Raw genomic sequence first — 13,920 nt, forward strand, 5'->3', positions numbered from 1 at the left:
CTTAAGAGATATTCTAAAAAGGTTGCTAAAATGTGAGGGGTGTACTCACTTCTGTGAGATACTGAATCTAATAAAATCTACAGATCAAACTGTAAAAATTGTCCCTTTTTTTGTTTTGGATTGTTTTGGATTTTTTTTTTGTAAACAACCTGCAGAAAGCAAAAATCAGTTTTCTTAGAATATAATAATGATATATTGGTAACTGCTGAAAAACTCCTGGGCTACATGAGTCAGCATTTTTTCCTATAAAAACTGTAGAATTGTGACTTTGTTCACTGGTGCCACTGACACTCTCTCACGAAGGGGGGGTTGAGTAGGAGAGGAGGAGGGTCACCGTTTTCTCATTATGCCATTAACAGGACAACAGCGCACAGAGCACATACCAGCTCAGCAGTAAGTATGATTAACAGTGAAATATCTCAGCAGCTATTCTGCAACAAAAATGAAGACACACTCAAGGAGGAACAATGCAAGCATGTGTATGTACTGTTATTATTATTTTATGTACTTTTATTATTTTCACACAAAGATACTATATATGTAAAACTTTTTGTAATATGACTAAAGTAATTAAAGCAATTACATTTACAATTACATCATTGCAATATTAAATGATTAGAAATATAATTTGATAATTTCAGAAAAAAATTAATTTGGCTAAAAAAAAAATAATTCTCACCGACAGTATATTAGAAATATGGGTTCCCTGGTGGTCTAGTGGTTCGATCCCCGGTCAGGGAACCAACCCCAGCCACTCTTAGTGCCGGTCCCAAGCCCGGATAAATGGGGAGGGTTGCGTTAGGAAGAGCATCCAGCGTAAAAACGTGCCGAATCGAACATGCGGATCATGAATTCGGATGATCAGCTGTGGCGACCACTAATGTGAGAAGCCGAAAGAAAGTTTAGTATATTAGAAATATAGCAATGTGATTCTAAATATAAGTTGTTATCTTGTGACAGGGATCCCAACTACATTACACTTGTCCTGTGGCATTTTCTATGCCCCATGTGACCACAATTGCATACCTTCATGGAACATTTTATTGTAAACATCTGGACACCTTCACAATTATGCAATTACCTATATAGCCAATTGCGTAACAGCAGTGCAATGCATACATTTACAGATAGCAGCTTTGTGTAATGTTCACAATAACTATTAGAATGGAGAAAAATGTGATCTCAGTGATTTTGACCATGGCATGATTGTTGGTGTGAGATGGGCTAGTGTTTGCAATTTCTATTACTGCTGATCTCCTGGAATTTTCACACACAATGACATTATGCTGAAATATGCTACACTTATGATATGTTTGTGTAGAAATTGTGCCTATGATGCTCCTGTCCCAATCATTTTAACCAATGATCATGTTTGTCATCCAAATTATCATCCATCCTTAAAAATTAAAAATTCAAGAGGTTGTAAAATTTGAAAATGTTCAATAATTTATGTCTGAATTACTGTGAACCAAAAGTATGTATTGGAAAATAATATTCAAGGACTACCATCAGTGTCTTTTGGTCCACTTCATTAGCTCCCTGGCATGACAAGAATGGAAGATAAGCATAGAAGGAACCTTTATTAGGCTGTGTAGGGGCCCTGTCATCCAGTGACATATGCTGTGGATAATCTGAGAAAAAGCAAGCTGCATAAATTCGTAAAGAAAGCCAGTCGTCAGGGTCCAGAATGTAGGAAGTGTAACACATTTAATCAAAATGAGGAGTGAAAATGAAAATCAATAATTGAAAAAAAAAAAGGGTAGCTGTCCTCCATATAAAAAAGCACAATGCCAAACATTTTCTGGAAGTAGGTTAACTTCTAATTAGCTTATTGTTTCTTTATATGAAAAGTTGCTTTATACCAAAAATAACTTAATATAAAGTGTGTTATGTGTGCTCTGCATTCTAACAAACCCGCAGAGACTTTGGCATTCAATAAATAAGCCTAACATTGTGTGAGCTTACAATGCTGACTCCATGCAATGTGATACCCCAGTGTGCCAGCGCACTATTTACTCTCATAGGTTAGTGTTCTGTCTGTTTTTCAGCTCCGAGCAAACACCTATGGAGCTTAGGACACATCTCACAAAAAATGGAGAAGAACACACTACAGGTAATGACACAAGCCAGTAAGCCACCTTGGGTTGGTGAAGCCATTATGGGTTGATTTACGCAGCTTTTACTGTTGTCTGTTTGTATTTGTTGTCTAGTTGGCATAATAAATTTACAGCAGTGTCATGGCAGTATATTGAAAAAACTATTTTTTCATTAACAAAATTTTACAACACATCTAATAGTAATCTGTGCCCTATTATAGCATCCAAAATTTGTGTGGAAGAATTTTTAGCAGATGATACTGTGGCTCCAGCCCACTGCCTTTGGACCACAGAGGCGAGTGGATCAGTGCAACTGAGAATAGATGACCTCTGTCCACAGAAGCCAATCACAGTGCATCAGATGTTTATGAACTCAGTTCAGAAATATGGCAATTTGTTTTCCCTGGCAACTAAAAGAAAATCCAAATGGGAAAAGATTACATTCTCTGAATATTACCAGTGCTGTCGGATGGCTGCTAAGAGCTTTCTAAAGGTGATGTGTATTATAAAGATTTAATTATACACGGTTTTAAATAATTTTAATTATTTGCTAAATTATCGAAATCACTGACTGTTTTAGTAGATTTTAATTTTGATACACTCGGGTGATAATTTTATGCATTTTTTAGTTGGGACTAGAACGTTTCCATTGTGTGGCCATTTTAGGATTCAATTCAGCAGAGTGGTTCTTTTCTGCAGTAGGAGCTGTCTTTGCCGGGTAAGAGACCCATACACACCTGAGAAATTGACTCTATAGCCATGTATGTATTTATTTTTTGATGTTATGTAATTCCATCAGGGGTATAATGACAGGGATCTATGCAACAAATTCTCCAGAAGCCTGTCATTATGTGGCCAATGACTCAAGAGCAAATATAATTGTGGTGGAAAATCAAAAACAGCTTGATAAAATTTTGGAGGTAATATGATTGTACTATCCTTTATATTTTATGTAATCTTATATAGGACTTTTACGTTATTAGCTAAATCTGTTCACAGATAAAAGATAAACTGCCACATTTAAAAGCCATTGTGCAATATTCTGGACCATTGCTGGAGAAACTACCCAATCTGTATTCGGTAAGTTAAAGAATAATTCCTTTGACATATACAGTGCATATGGCAATCATACCTGTTAGAAATTATGAGCATGTTTTTGGCCAGTGGGAGGAGTTCATGAGTCTGGGCCAAGAGATTCCAGAAAAAACCCTTGATGACATCATCAGTAGTCAGAAAGCCAATCAATGCTGTGTGCTCATCTACACATCAGGAACCACAGGCATGCCAAAAGGAGTGATGCTCAGCCACGACAATGTATGTGTACATGAACTACTAAGCCACCACTTGTGCTTTCTCCCAATTTTTTTTTTTAAGAATTTATTTATTTTATTTTGTCAAATGACAAATGGGTTTGTGCAAGTTTAAAACCTTTTTAGTAGTATGGTTTTTGGAAATTGCTTATATTCTGTGCTAGATTATTTGCAGTCCACACTGCACTGCAAATAATTCTATTTGCATATACAGCATACCGCCCTGTACTTTGCACTTATTGGAAGACCCTCCCCAGTGCAAACACACATAATGGACAAGCTCTGGTCTTTTGCTCATTTTAAAGAGTTGCTATATTATTGTGGATGTGTTTTAGGGTATAAGGTTTGCCCTTGATATTTCTACTTATGCTGTTATAAATCATGTAATGTAATCTTATTTATATGCAATCTTGTAGATAGAAGCAAGCTTTTGTATTGTGAACTTTGCTAGATTACATGGACGTCTCACCACGTGAGCAGGGCTGGAGACATGCAGCCTGCTGAGATCAAACAGGAGTCTATAGTGAGCTACCTCCCCCTCAGCCATATTGCTGCACAGATCTATGACCTGTGGACAGGGATTCAGTGGGGGGAGTTAGTGTACTTTGCACAGCCTGATGCTTTGAAGGTACACAAATACAGAATATATTGTATACATTAATAATGCAATATACTACTAAATATACCGTTTTCTTTCTTATATTGCAATATGGTAATGAGTAAAGTATGATGCATTTTTATTCTAGGGCAGCTTGATTCAGACTTTGAAAGAGACCAACCCTTCATCCCATATGGGTGTCCCTCGTGTTTGGGAAAAAATACTGGAGAAAATAAAAGAGGCACTCTCACACTTTCCATACATAAAAAAGAAACTGCTGACTTGGGCCATGGCTATTGGTTTAGAGGCTAATCAAAGGTTTTTTATTACTCAAACTTAGTGTGATTTTACACATCCAGTTGGTTATTCTGCTGAAACACTAAACAATTTTTGTTTCTGCAAATATAATTTTATAATAGGGATGAGAAATCAATTCTCTTCACTCTAGCAGATGTGCTGGTCCTGGAAAAACTTCGCACAGAGCTGGGCTTCTCTTGCTGTGAGAAATTCTTCTCTGGTGCGGCTCCTCTTGGAAATGACACAACCCAGTTCTTCCTTGGTCTCAACATTAGGTTATATGAGGCTTATGGCATGAGTGAAAGCAGTGGGCCTCATTTTATGTCTGGTCCAAAAGTTTACAAGCAGTCAAGGTGAGTTTTACTAGATAAACATGGTGTCCTTTCAGTATATATATATATATATATATATATATATATATATATATATATATATATAAGAGAAATTTACAGTACAGGACTTGACACTAACTTTTAACTTTTAGTTGTGGCAAGGTGGTGCCTGGCTGCAAATATAAACTAGTAAACGTTGATACTTATGGTGTTGGAGAGGTGTGCTTATGGGGCCGGAATGTCTTTATGGGGTATCTTAACATGGAGGATAAAACCAAGGAAATCTTGGATGAGGATGGCTGGCTGCATTCTGGAGACTTGGGCAAAACAGATGAAGATTTCCTTTACATCACTGGAAGGATAAAGGGTAATTAGGTCATGATTTAATTCATATTTTATAGTTTATGTCTATAATTGTCATGTTGAACAATATAAAGATGCAGTCATTTCTGTTCAGAGCTGATAATAACTGCTGGTGGAGAGAATGTCCCTCCAGTTCCTATAGAGGATGCTGTGAAAAAGGAGCTGCCTATAATCAGTAATGCCATGCTAATTGGGGACAAGAGAAAGTTTCTATCAGTGCTCCTCACACTTAAGGTAATGAGGAATGATACTTCAGTCATTCAGTACTCATATGTTTCTTGTTTAAGAAACAAAAACAAACATCTAACTGAAGCTAATAATCAAAGATTTCAATTATCTGCCTCTCAACCAGTGCGTAACCGATCTTGAAACCATGGAGCCCACTGATGTCCTTAGCTCTGACACTGTGGAATACTTTAGAAAACATGGCATCCAGGCAACAAAGGTTTCTGATATAATTGGTGGAAAAGATCAAAAAGTGAACCAAGTCATTCAGCAGGGCATTGACCGGGTCAACACGAAGGCCCACTCTAATGCCCAGCGTATTCAGAAATGGACAATTGTAGAGAAAGATTTCTCAGTCTCTGGAGGAGAACTAGGTAAGTACTGCCTTTAAGCTGGGCTTAATTGGGCTGTTTAATTCTGCATACTACTAATAAATTGTCATTTTCAGGTCCAACAATGAAACTGCGACGACCATTTATCCTGAAGATGTACCACAGTATAATAGAACATTTCTACAGTGAATAGAAAAAACAACCAACCAGCTAACCATAATAGATAAGGGTTGTCAGTACCATTGATTAGAAAATTAGAAAGCCCTTTTGGAACTGGATTTGTTAGAAAAAGAAAAGTCAGCACACATCTACATCATGCCTGTGACTGGAGTCTGACACCCATAATTTAGAAACATTTTAAACTGCCTTGCTCTTAGTGATACCTCGTTCTTATTGAGCCAAAAATTATTAGTTATTTGTTAAATAAACTTAAATTATAGGTAAGAATAATGATCTAATTAATTAGAATACAGTTGTGCTGTTCTTTGATAAATGATGTTCAAGAAACAATGTGCAGTGTAATACTGACTGAGTTGGATACATATGAATAATCAGTGGCAACAAATAATTGCTTATTTGGACATCCACGAACAGCTGTTTAAATCCTGGTGAATCATAATGAACTTTGTGACTGTGACTCTCTCTGGCATAGAAATCTTGCATCTGAAATCATTGTGTATATATGTCAAGAAAATAAATCCCATCAAAAAATATTCAAAATATCAGCAACTTTAATGTATTTGTTGTCTTAAACTGAAAGTTTACAACTGCCATTAAATGAGTGACAAAGTGGTTATGTTATAATGTGAGGGATCAGAAAACATCTTCAGTCAATAAATAAAGGACATTGTAGGTTATACAGACAGAGAAAAACACATTTATACCGTTGACATATATAGTTCTATATTGTTGACAGTATACAGTTGACAAACTGTTTTCATGTTTTGAAGATGGAAAGAAAAACGTTAGATCAACATTCAATTATTTTTCTCAACAGATACATACATATTTATAGTATAATTGTGCGCAGATACAGATAGGTCTATGAAGGCAATTTTATTTTTTTTGCCTTTTAAGGGCAGAAACCTGATCACAGGTAATCGGTAACATCAAGTGCCATGTCTCAGTCCATGTCCTGCACTCGTCTGCAAATCTCAGCTGTGAACTCTGAACACTTTGAATTTCCTCCAAGGTCTTTGGTCAAAACCTAGAATAATAAAAAGACAAATCGATGGTAGTACATATGAGAAAGTTTTTTTTCAATTAATTTTAGTATAAAATAATGCTATTTTTCCATCACAAAAGAATATCCATTCTATGTTATAAAAACCTCCCTTGTCTATTTTTTAGATTAAATACTATACCTTCTTCTCTCGGATGGTGTCATAGCAAGCGGTCTCAATTTTTTTGGCATGGCCATGCAGTCCCATGTGCCGCAACATCATCACAGCACTCAGGAGCAGAGCAGTAGGATTGGCAAGATCCTTCCCAGCAATATCAGGTGCAGTTCCATGTACCTTTGAGAGAAAGACAAGGTCACTTGTGATATTTTCACTCACAAACTTGACAAGAAGAACAGCTACAAATATGTCCTTCAGCAACGACTTAATGTATTAATATTTAAAGCAACAAAAACCCTCACATACCGATTCAAATATTGCGACACCATTAGCGCCAATGTTGCCACTAGGAGTTACTCCTAGACCTCCAATTAATCCCGCACAAAGATCACTAAAATAAAGAATTACACTTTGCTGACCAGTAAAAACATGGTTATTTAAGAAGACAAATATTTTTTATGCCTTAATGTTTTTCGCTCACAGCAATTTTGATTACACAAAGGCAATTATAATATATAAACCCACCTCAAAATATCACCATACAGATTGGGCATAACAAGCACATCAAACTGAGTGGGATCCTGCACCATCTATAAAAAAAATGGAAATAAAATAAAAACCACAAGATGTGACACTAAAATTGAGGTCAAGTTCACGACTACCATTGTTGTTGACATGATTACAAATTGGGAGAAACAGACTGCAGTTTTGAGCCTCAAGCAGAAGAAAAATTAGTAGCAATCTGGTAATGATTACATCATAGGTATCTTCAGCTACGTCAACACTAATTCGGATAAATTTGAAAACGCCGTTTTCATCCAAAAACGTTTAGCATCCACACTTTTGTTTTCAATAGACACACTTTATTGTTTCCCAAAAATTGTTCATCCACACTGAAATGTCTGAAAACAATTCACGTCCCTGTACTGCACATACGCAAATGGTAAGACGCTTTGACCTGCGCCATTTTCACATGCCGTTTATTTACTTCCTGGCTCTTGGAAACGTTAAAGCAATTACTAAAAATTTATTTTTTCCCCCCGAAAGTCCACACTACGATGCGAAATAATCAAAATTAGCGTTTTCAAAAAGCTGCCTTTTTATTGACAGACAACGCTGTCTCAGTGTGGATGGAAGGCTAAAAGGAAGAGAAAAATATGCATTTTCCAATGAAAACATATTAGTGTAGTCTTCAAGTTCCCACAATATTTTTCAACAGCTTCACAACACAGATGTTGACACATACACGGGTCAAATTAGATCAAATATTAATAAAAAATCTCTGAGAATCTCTGAAAATCTATGAGAATCAAATGCTCCTTTCTTTTCCCTTTTAAGTATAGGTAAGCTGCACTGCTGTAGTAAAAATAAATAGATCAAAAATGTTGCCTAAACCACAGATGTTGGCACTGCTTTGGCACCGTTAAATAACTACATACATTTAAACACACTGTATCCAAGTACATTTCAGTGAATTTGACATCCTTGTAGCTCTCAGCCACCTCTCTGCACTTTCTGAGAAACAGGCCGTCAGACATGCGCCTGTGGAACAGACATGAGGAAACTTAAAATGATAAAGATTTGCAAATATTTATCACATGCCATTAGAATTCTAACATTCATACTTCCACAAATCCATACACACAACTCACATGATGTTGGCCTTGTGAACAGCTGTTACACTGGTTCTCTGGTTATTCTTGGCATATTCGAAGGCATACTCAGCAATGCGACGACTGGCATCTTCTGTGATCAGCTTTATACTCTGCACAACCCCATCTACAATCTGCCACAAAGAAAAAGAAATGCAACAGCTGCTGAGATGACTAGACGTGATACAATGATCACAGGCATACTTTTCCAGAAATTTCAGGAACAGTGATTCATTTCCAAAAGTGGGACATGAACTGGAAAAAAGACGAGACCGGTTTGACTGACTTAGAATCGCTGTTTGACCCAAATAAAACCACTGTGAGAGTTTGTGTGATATTCTACAAACATGAATGCACACACTTTCATTAGGGAGCAATAGAAGGTGATAAGAAGCTTTTATGTCATGCCCTAATGATATAGAGTGGACAGGACAGTCAAAGTAAATGTAATGCAAGTGTATTAACCCCACCTAGAGGGTGGGAAAAAAGTGGAGCATGTTCAAAGAAATTGCACAGTTGCACAGGGTAGAAAAGAAAGTTAGACAGACAGCAGAGGTGTAAAGCAAAGCAGCTGATAGGGGTTTCAATAAGTGTAAACTGTTTGTAGCGTCCAGAAAGGGGGGATTTAATGAACTACTAAAAGCTGGAGCAAAACTCCTTGATGTAAAGCAATGATGATGATGATGACGATAATAATAATTATAATAATAATGACAATATTATTAATTATATATATTTATTATTTTTATATAGTATCACTGATATATTTGCTTTGAATTAAAAAAATAAACGCATACAGAGAAAGATCATACAGAGAAAGAAACAAAGATTAAATAAACATAAATTGCAAGCAAATATCAGAGACGGGGAAAAACATATGTAAAATAAAAATAGATGAAAAAAATGTCATAATATGATTAAAATAGAAGTACAATAATTATAGTGATATAAAAGTAATTTTAAAAAATGCCAGAAAAAGTTCAGAAATTAGAGTGAGGTTAAAAAGCATCGAAATTTCACAATTACATACCACATGCTCAATTCCACTGTACTCTCCCTCAGTGTTTTCTCTGATGGTAACCAAGTCAACATCTGTGTAAGGAGTCTTAAAGCCCTCAATGGATACACAGGGACGCACGTTGGCATACAGGTCAAATGTCTTTCTAAGCAGCAGGTTCATGGATGGATGGCCAGCAGCAATAGGGGTCTTTAGAGGTCCTAAACATAATACATTTAATTAAAACACAGAGCATTATAAAAAATTTTGATGTTTTAGACAAGGTTTATAGATGTACCTTTCAGTCCAATTTTGCTTCTGTCCATTGACTCTTTGGCTTCAGGGGGGATCATCCATTTTCCTCCAGGTCCTTGAATCGCAGTCACGTTTCTCTCCTCCCATTGAATGGGAACCTGCAGATTAAAAAAAAAAACATTTGCTAAAAAGAGCATTTCCTTTACACAATTGCATCCCTTTATACGAAGAATGTCACAATTCAGGAATGAGAATATACAGTTGAAATTATTTGTAAGAAAGAACTGGTAATATGATAGAGACTAAACATTGGCTTAATACAGAAAATTCCAGTTAAATGCAATGATGGGCAAACTGCAAGTTAGTGGTGGAGAAAAAGGAAAAATCATAGACATCTGTCACTTACTTTAGCTGCTTCAAATATCTTTGCTACAGCTGTGGAGATCTCAGGACCAATTCCATCTCCTGGAATTAATGTTACAGTATGCATCTAGAAATCAAAAAGTACAAAGAGGAAAAAAAAAAACAGGTTGGATGCCACCTTGCAATAAAGAAAGCACTGCAATCATTTGTGCATCACAGAATAAGACTTAAAGCTTTAATAAAAGTCCAGATATTAAATCTTAACAGTCTGTGACAGAAACATCAAACCCCTAATCAGTCACTGCCTGCACATTTCATCTAGAAATAAACACCATCGTCAGTTGCCAACGTTACAAATCAAAGCATAATGTAAAAACAACAGAATTCCGAGACTAAAACTAAAGCATATGTGCAGATAGATGACTGTGTGGCTAAAAAGCAGAACACAGATATTGATACAATATATAAATTGATATTTAAACCCTTTATTATTAATACTTTGAAACATAGACAGATCAACAATTGGGGCTGTAAGATTAACATTTCTTTTTACCCTCAATTCTGCACTAAGCAACAGTAAGGGTAGCTGTACGCTCCACCAGCTGCTAGCTCCATTTTTTTTTAAATTATTTTAACTAAGAGACCACAGTCCCACATTTGAGGCTTGGGAATTCACAGCTGGCTCATGTGGATAACATTGACACAATGTAAAGAAAAGTATAATCAGATAGTATTTTCAGGTCTACTTTTGCTGGAATAGCATGGGTCAGAGATTATAAAAGCTATGGCTAAATAATAAATGTTGACACTTTTCAAATCAAACAACTCATCACTAGCTTGTTAAGCCTACTAAAGCTGCTCCCATAGTCAATCTTATAAATGATGCAGCATTTTCCGCAGCCTGTGTGAAGAATGCCCAAATGCTGCATAAGATACAAGGCAGGCAGTTTCCATGACTACACTATTGCAGTTCACAGGTTGTTCCAAGTAATGTTTTTCACCACAGAAATAAAATATCTGAGAAAATCGAACTCTGAAGTGCTGTTAAGGAATATTGAGATTCAATAAATAATCCAAACTGTTGTTTTGACTTACCCCTCTGGTTACAGTTCTGGGCTGTGTTTGGCGTGTCAGTGCACCCAGGACACGGGACACCTGAGGAAAAAGAACATTGGCACAGGAAAAAGACTCAATGCATCACTCAAGACAAGATCTTCAAAGGCAAGTCAAGTACTTACATGACGAGTGGCAGTTCATGATACTGATGTAATAGAAATATGACTAAAGAAAGGCACAGACATGTCTTGCAATGCACAGTGTATGAGTTTAGACAGGACAAAGGAAGTGTGTCTAGGCAAGAAATAAATATTCTCACTACAATGTCTTAAGATTTCCTATTAAACATAAATGCTGGTTACTTATGTTTTTTGTGTACTAGGTATATTATTGTGTTACAGTGACAAATTGCTTAAAATAGCAGAAATCACTTGTGGAAATGAGATAAGTATTAGGACATCAGGCTACATATTTTCTAAAGCTGCACTGAAAAAAATGGTATCTAAAAGCCCTTGTTCAGGAATGGTTTGAGGAACATGACCAAGAGTTGACTGCCTTCAAGTTTTACAGATCACAATACAATTGGGCACCTGTTAGATGTGGTTGACAAACATGTTTGTTCAATAAAGACCCAATCTAAAAAACTTACAGAATTTAAACATTCTGCTGCAAAAATATGTGCCAGATACCACAGCACTTTCTTGGAAGGTCCATCTGTTGATGTGCGACAGCTGTTTTGATGACACAAGAATGACACACAATGGCCAGGTGGTTTTGAAGTTCTGGCTGATAAACGCATTTCAATTATTAATCAGGACCTGTGTACAATATATTTAAAATATTTGTGCTTACGCTCACCAACCACTTTATTAGTAACATCTATACACTCAACTCAATCATGCAATTATTCAATCACAGGCTCACTGAAACTGAACAATTAAAGATTGAGGAAAAATGAAAAGAAAAATAATCAATCAGTGAGCCTATATCCAGTGTAGCCTCATTTACCTGTTCTTGGCTGTTAGAAATGCAACTGTTGTACTGTATTTGTATGGAGGTGCCTTTTTGCTCACCACAGTTATAAAGAATAATTATTTGAGTAACCATCAAAGCATCCATCTGCTGACCTGTCTCCGATGGACTTTTTCTTTTGCATCATTTTGTGAAATCTATGTATGAAAATGCCCGATCAGCAGTTTCTCTTGACCAGTATTTGCATGATTTCCTGCACTGCTCTTCTCCCAAACAAATTGCTTATTAAATGAATAAACAAATGAGCAGGTGTGAACAAAATACCCAGTGAATGCAGGTGTTAAGATGTACACATGCACTTCTGTGAAGCAATTTTCTGACAAAAAAAAAACATTTTTGAAGAAACTGGATTAAAGGCTAATGTACATTTTAATTCAACTTTAATCACTATTTGTTTCATTTTTTTCACTTGTCTGCCAGAGTTGTGGAAGTCCTTAAAAGTTGTTTATCTGTGCAAAAACATATGGATCAACAGAAAGAAAGGAAAAGGCCCTGAGTGGTGTATTATTCAGATTTCAGAATGTTTTACAGACACTATACCAAAAATAATTTTTCATTGGGTTACCACTAGAACCCAGCTTCTGTCTCCAAGCATTCATCACATGAAGCTGCCCCTGACTATGACAAGCAAGAAAGACAAGAAACGAACTAATTCTGACTTTCTGAGCTTTACTCTGCCTCTCATCCACGCACTGCATCCCTCCAACACTTCAGCAATCAAGCAGGATTTTCTCTGAACGCTTGGTAGATAGTAATCTGATGATGTATAGGAGCTAAACAAGGAGAACGTCACAAGCCTGCATGCGTTAGCATCTTTGCTAATTCTGTCGGTATGTGACAAGAGGGGGGAAAAAAGCTAACTTTCAGCTAAAGAACAAAAGAGAAGACAAAACATTTCTAAACGAATGGAAAATAGATATTATAATGTTCACCTTAACCAGAAGTTCATGTTTAGGACATGTATAGTATGTAGTATTTGAGCTGAGTCTATCACACCTTTAATCAGTACCAGAGGAATGAAGGGCACAGGCACACAGGGCCTCTGTTCTGGCATCCCAGAGACAAGAAACTCTTCCCTTTATTACATTTATACCCACATTTCCAATTAGACCAAAAGCTACACTGATAAGACATGGGTTTTATAACTATAATTTGACCATCCTCGGAGCTACAGAATATAATTCATACCGTTGACCTCCACACGTTCCCAGCCATCTTCCTGGAGCTGCTTCAGGCGTCTGAGAATATACCGCAGAAAACCAGAGCGCGCGCGCGCTTCATCCTCTGTGTAGGTGAACGTGAGATTTACGGGTTGCCATGTCCTGCGGAATCCTTATCACATCTACTAGCAGAGTAATGCACCAAATTACACGCATCAAATAAGTATAAGTACAATATAATAATAATAATAATAATAATAATAATAATAATAATATTATTATTATTATTATTATTATTATTATTATTATTATTATAGCAATAATGATAAGTACAATATTAATTATTATTGCATTTAAAACTTAAGTTTAAGTTCAGTCTTTTCAACAACGCAGGCGATAATAAGATTGCACATGGATATCCTTTAATTTTTTTGTTTTTTCACTTGCCATGAATCACCATTGGTTAGTTGTCAAATAAATCAGATTTTATTTTTGACTTAAGAGCGTCAAAG

At 36.2% G+C, this 13,920-nt stretch overlaps 2 protein-coding genes across 3 annotated transcripts; one reads left to right on the top strand and one right to left on the bottom strand.

Annotated features, from left to right (window-relative positions):
* The first annotated feature begins 367 nt into the window (after positions 1-367).
* On the top strand, positions 368-6,275 carry acsbg1 (acyl-CoA synthetase bubblegum family member 1). Of its 2 annotated transcripts, none has more exons than XM_046859952.1 (14): positions 368-479; positions 2,049-2,113; positions 2,318-2,589; positions 2,726-2,814; positions 2,896-3,016; positions 3,096-3,176; positions 3,261-3,410; positions 3,858-4,034; positions 4,153-4,322; positions 4,424-4,654; positions 4,786-5,000; positions 5,091-5,230; positions 5,349-5,595; positions 5,670-6,275. In XM_046859952.1, exons 1-14 carry the CDS (start codon positions 400-402, stop codon positions 5,744-5,746), a joined length of 2,115 nt encoding a protein of 704 aa, XP_046715908.1. In that variant the 5' UTR covers positions 368-399; the 3' UTR covers positions 5,747-6,275. The 2 variants fall into 2 exon arrangements, with proteins under 2 accessions (XP_046715908.1, XP_046715909.1); XM_046859953.1 differs by having other exon boundaries at positions 368-393.
* Positions 6,267-13,590, bottom strand: idh3a (isocitrate dehydrogenase (NAD(+)) 3 catalytic subunit alpha). The gene is made up of 11 exons (XM_046859954.1): positions 13,437-13,590; positions 11,256-11,315; positions 10,204-10,287; positions 9,841-9,955; positions 9,576-9,763; positions 8,546-8,679; positions 8,333-8,435; positions 7,419-7,483; positions 7,200-7,284; positions 6,918-7,070; positions 6,267-6,760 (listed from the first exon to the last, which is right to left on the bottom strand). Exons 1-11 carry the CDS (start codon positions 13,461-13,463, stop codon positions 6,677-6,679), a joined length of 1,098 nt encoding a protein of 365 aa, XP_046715910.1. The 5' UTR covers positions 13,464-13,590; the 3' UTR covers positions 6,267-6,676.
* Between the last annotated feature and the right edge of the window lie 330 nt (positions 13,591-13,920).

The sequence above is a fragment of the Silurus meridionalis genome, chromosome 10 (genome assembly GCF_014805685.1).
Source record: "Silurus meridionalis isolate SWU-2019-XX chromosome 10, ASM1480568v1, whole genome shotgun sequence".
Classification (NCBI taxonomy): Eukaryota; Metazoa; Chordata; class Actinopteri; order Siluriformes; family Siluridae; genus Silurus; species Silurus meridionalis.